General features: G+C 41.6%; 1 protein-coding gene across 1 annotated transcript in view; it reads left to right on the top strand.

Moving 5' to 3' along the window:
* Positions 1–3,171, top strand: part of LOC114922435 (vomeronasal type-2 receptor 26-like) — a 14,896-nt gene extending 11,725 nt beyond the window's left edge. The window contains exons 5-7 of the mRNA XM_029283783.1: positions 1,293–1,419; positions 1,885–2,755; positions 3,060–3,171. Of these exons, the coding sequence (XP_029139616.1) occupies positions 1,293–1,419; positions 1,885–2,755; positions 3,060–3,171 (1,110 nt within the window). The remainder of the gene's footprint in view (positions 1–1,292; positions 1,420–1,884; positions 2,756–3,059) is intronic.
* The last annotated feature ends 299 nt before the right edge of the window (positions 3,172–3,470 follow it).

Raw genomic sequence — 3,470 nt, 5'->3', positions numbered from 1 at the left:
GGCGTACCTGATAAAACGCCCCCCTGGTCACGGCCGACAACTGATCTTCCAGCGTCAGCCGCGAATCCAGGAGGACCCCCAGATTGCGCACCCTCTCCGAGGGGGCCAGAATTTCGCCCCCTATAGTCAGCGATGGAGTCAGCTGACTATGCCGCGGCGCCGGCAGCCACAGCCACTCGGTCTTGGAAGGGTTGAGCCTTATATGCCTTAAGGAGAAACACCTTTTGCAATGGAACTATGAATGGAGAATAAGACAAAGGGAATGTTTCTGGATTGAAACATAAATTGAACCAGAAAGAGAATCATCTTTATTTGCTACTGGCACACAATGTCCTTTTCCATAAAGGTCCATGTTAAATGGTGTGAGATATGCAATAAATGTACATGTTGTAATTTTCCATTTCTGCTTAAGGAATAGGCATGTAGAGGCACTTAGCTAAGGTACTTTTAGAAAAGAAGATGTAGTAAGCTGGAGGAACAGAAAGGGACTATATACACTGACTCAAAGCATACTTTTAGAATAATGCACACAACTGTAGAATAGCATATAGTTTATGAATGACATATTACCCAATTTATATAAGGTTTATTCTTTATTCAAACTACCTAAAGTTAGTATTTTAAAGTATTATATTAACCAAAGAACAACCATGTTTAACTGAAACATGAACTCTGTTACATACATAGCTTCTGGATGAAAAACATGCACTCTTACAGGAAACATAAATAATTTGTAATTGCTGAAATTATCTAGTTTAGGCAAACAGGCTCATTTTTATAGATAAGCTATATCCTGAGTTAGCAGGATGTCATGAGTCATGCCACAGACAAGGAAGGGGAGATAAGACATGAGCAAAGGGGTTTTTGATCATATAATTGGACGGTCTGATTACTAGGTGGTCGAAAAGCATATGACTAACCAGACCTATCAACTAGGTCTGGAAAGGAAGGATGTGGTGTAATTCTACGGGACAGGGTATAATAGTTTATGCTGAAATGATTCAAGTGTGGCCTCTTGGGCATACAGGTACACCAGCCTTTGCAAACACTTTTAATAAAACTTTGTTTTGCTTTCCAACAATTTTGGAGTTGAATTTTATTCCTCATAAATGATATCTCCAATGCCTAGAATGGAAAGGAATGATGGTCCCCATCAGTAACTGCTGTGCCACTACTCCTTGGCTGAGCTGGCTCACTGTACTACCTGGCTACCAGAAACCTATTCCTTGAAATAAAACCCACTCAACCCCAATTCATAGGTTGCCCTAACTGATCTTTATTTTTATGTTTAGATGGTGCCTTCTTCTAGATGTTCAGAAAGTTGTTATCCAGGATATGCCAAGCTCATGAGAAAGGGAGCACCAATTTGCTGCTATGACTGTTCTCTGTGTATGGAAGGAACATTTTCAATGCAAGAAGGCAGGTAGCTCTGAGAAAAAAGTGAAATTGAGGATGCAATCAATATTCACTCTTGTTTTTCTGGGCAATAATTATTAAAGTTGTTTACTTTCCTACCAGCTGTAGATCTAATTAGGAACATAGTAGTTTCATAATTCTACAAAGCAATAAAAATTAAATTTCTCGACAGAATCCACAGACTTTTCAAGGATTGGGTACCAATCATCCAATTTTGTGTAATGATGTGGCCCAATTTTGTGTAATGATGTGGCTTTTAAAATACATAATGAAAAGGAGATGAAATTTCTCAAGTTGTTGCCTTCTTACCTGGTTTCAGGAAAGAAGACACATTTTGCAAGAGTTGATAATCTTATTGGTCCCTCAGTCTTTAAAACAAGCGATGATTATTTCTAATTAATGTTGGGACCTACAAAATTTTCATGATTCTACTGCTGCAGAACTAGACAGGTGATATTTTTTTTTCAGATGCAGCCCATTGTGAAAAGTGTCCAGATGACCAGTATTCCAATAAGAAGCGAGATCAGTGTGTCTCCAAAAGTATAAGCTTCTTATCCTATGAAGAATTGTTGGGATTCATTTTGGCTTTCTTTGCCATTGCTTTGTCCCTAACCACTGCCTTCATTCTGGGAATCTTCATTAAATACCAAAAAACTCCCATAGTCAAAGCTAACAATCGGGACCTCACCTACACTCTTCTGATCTTCCTCTTGCTTTCTTTCTTGACCTCCCTTCTGTTTATTGGTCATCCTAAGAAAGTGACTTGTCTTCTTCGGCAAGTCACCTTCAGTTTTGTTTTCTCAGTTGCCGTGTCTTCCTTGCTCGCAAAGACTATCATGGTGGTAGTTGCATTTTTGGCCACAAAACCAGGAAGCAGGATGAGAAAATGGCTGGGGAAAACTCTGGCCAACTCCATTGTCTTGTCCTGTTCTGGGTGTCAAGTGGGAATCTGCATGGTATGGCTAGGATTCTCTCCCCCCTTCCCAGATTCTGACTTTCATTCCCAACCAAGACACATCTTGCTGCAATGCAATGAAGGCTCAGTCATCATGTTCTATTCTGTCCTTGGCTACATGGGCTTTTTGGCTGCTATCTGCTTCTTGGTGGCTTTCTTGGCCCGAAAGCTTCCAGGGACTTTCAATGAAGCCAAGTGGATCACCTTCAGCATGCTGGTCTTCTGCTGTGTTTGGATCTCCTTTGTCCCCACCTACCTGAGCACCAAAGGGAAATACATGGTGGCCGTCCAGATCTTCTCCATCCTGGCCTCCAGCCTGGGCTTACTAGTCTGCATCTTTCTCCCCAAATGCTACATCATTATTCTGAGATCTGAGTTGAACACCAAGGAACATCTAATAAGAAAAAAAGAATGAGGGTTCCCGATTTTAGAGAATATTTTTGTATAGCTAAATTTTATTGCTTACTTTCATTATAACATAATATGCCTTGGTGGTATTCTTCTTTTTAGATATTCAAAACAATCTTTGTCTGTCCATGTGGGTTCTGAATTATAATGTATAACTACAAGTAGTCCTCTGTTAGCAATCATATGTACAGCAACTGTTCAAATTTGGAATGGTGTTGAACAAGTGGTACTTATGACAGGTTCTCAAAGTCAACAGTCCCCAACCTTTCCAGCTTGATGGCCCGGCCTGGCACAGGAAGGGGCATGTGAGTGGCAGGTGCACATGTGCAGGCACAGCTCTATTTGTGCAAGTGGCACACGTTAGGACCCTCCACTCACACAAATGGAGTTAGCACATGAGTGGAGAATGCTTGTGCTTGCGCACAAAGCTCCACTTGTACAAGCAAAGGGCTCTTGAGCAGACGGTGCTTGTGCTCACATGTGAAGTTCCATTCACATAAGCACAAGCATCCTCCACTTGTGGGAGTGGAGCTTCAAGTGCTTGCACTTGCCTATCTCTCCTGCAGCCTAGTTTTGAACAGGCAATGGCCCGGTAGTGGGCATTCCAGCAAGCCCACAATGACATGATTGCAATCTGGTTGCTAGGCACGTAGTTCTCCTTTACAATGGTTGCAACATCCTGCAGTCCCAT

The sequence above is a fragment of the Protobothrops mucrosquamatus genome, unplaced genomic scaffold (genome assembly GCF_001527695.2).
Source record: "Protobothrops mucrosquamatus isolate PMUCROS unplaced genomic scaffold, P.Mucros_1.0 scaffold_84, whole genome shotgun sequence".
Taxonomy (NCBI): domain Eukaryota; kingdom Metazoa; phylum Chordata; class Lepidosauria; order Squamata; family Viperidae; genus Protobothrops; species Protobothrops mucrosquamatus.
The sequence above is the reverse complement of the archived record's forward strand: the minus strand, read 5'-3'. Positions and strand labels throughout refer to the sequence as shown.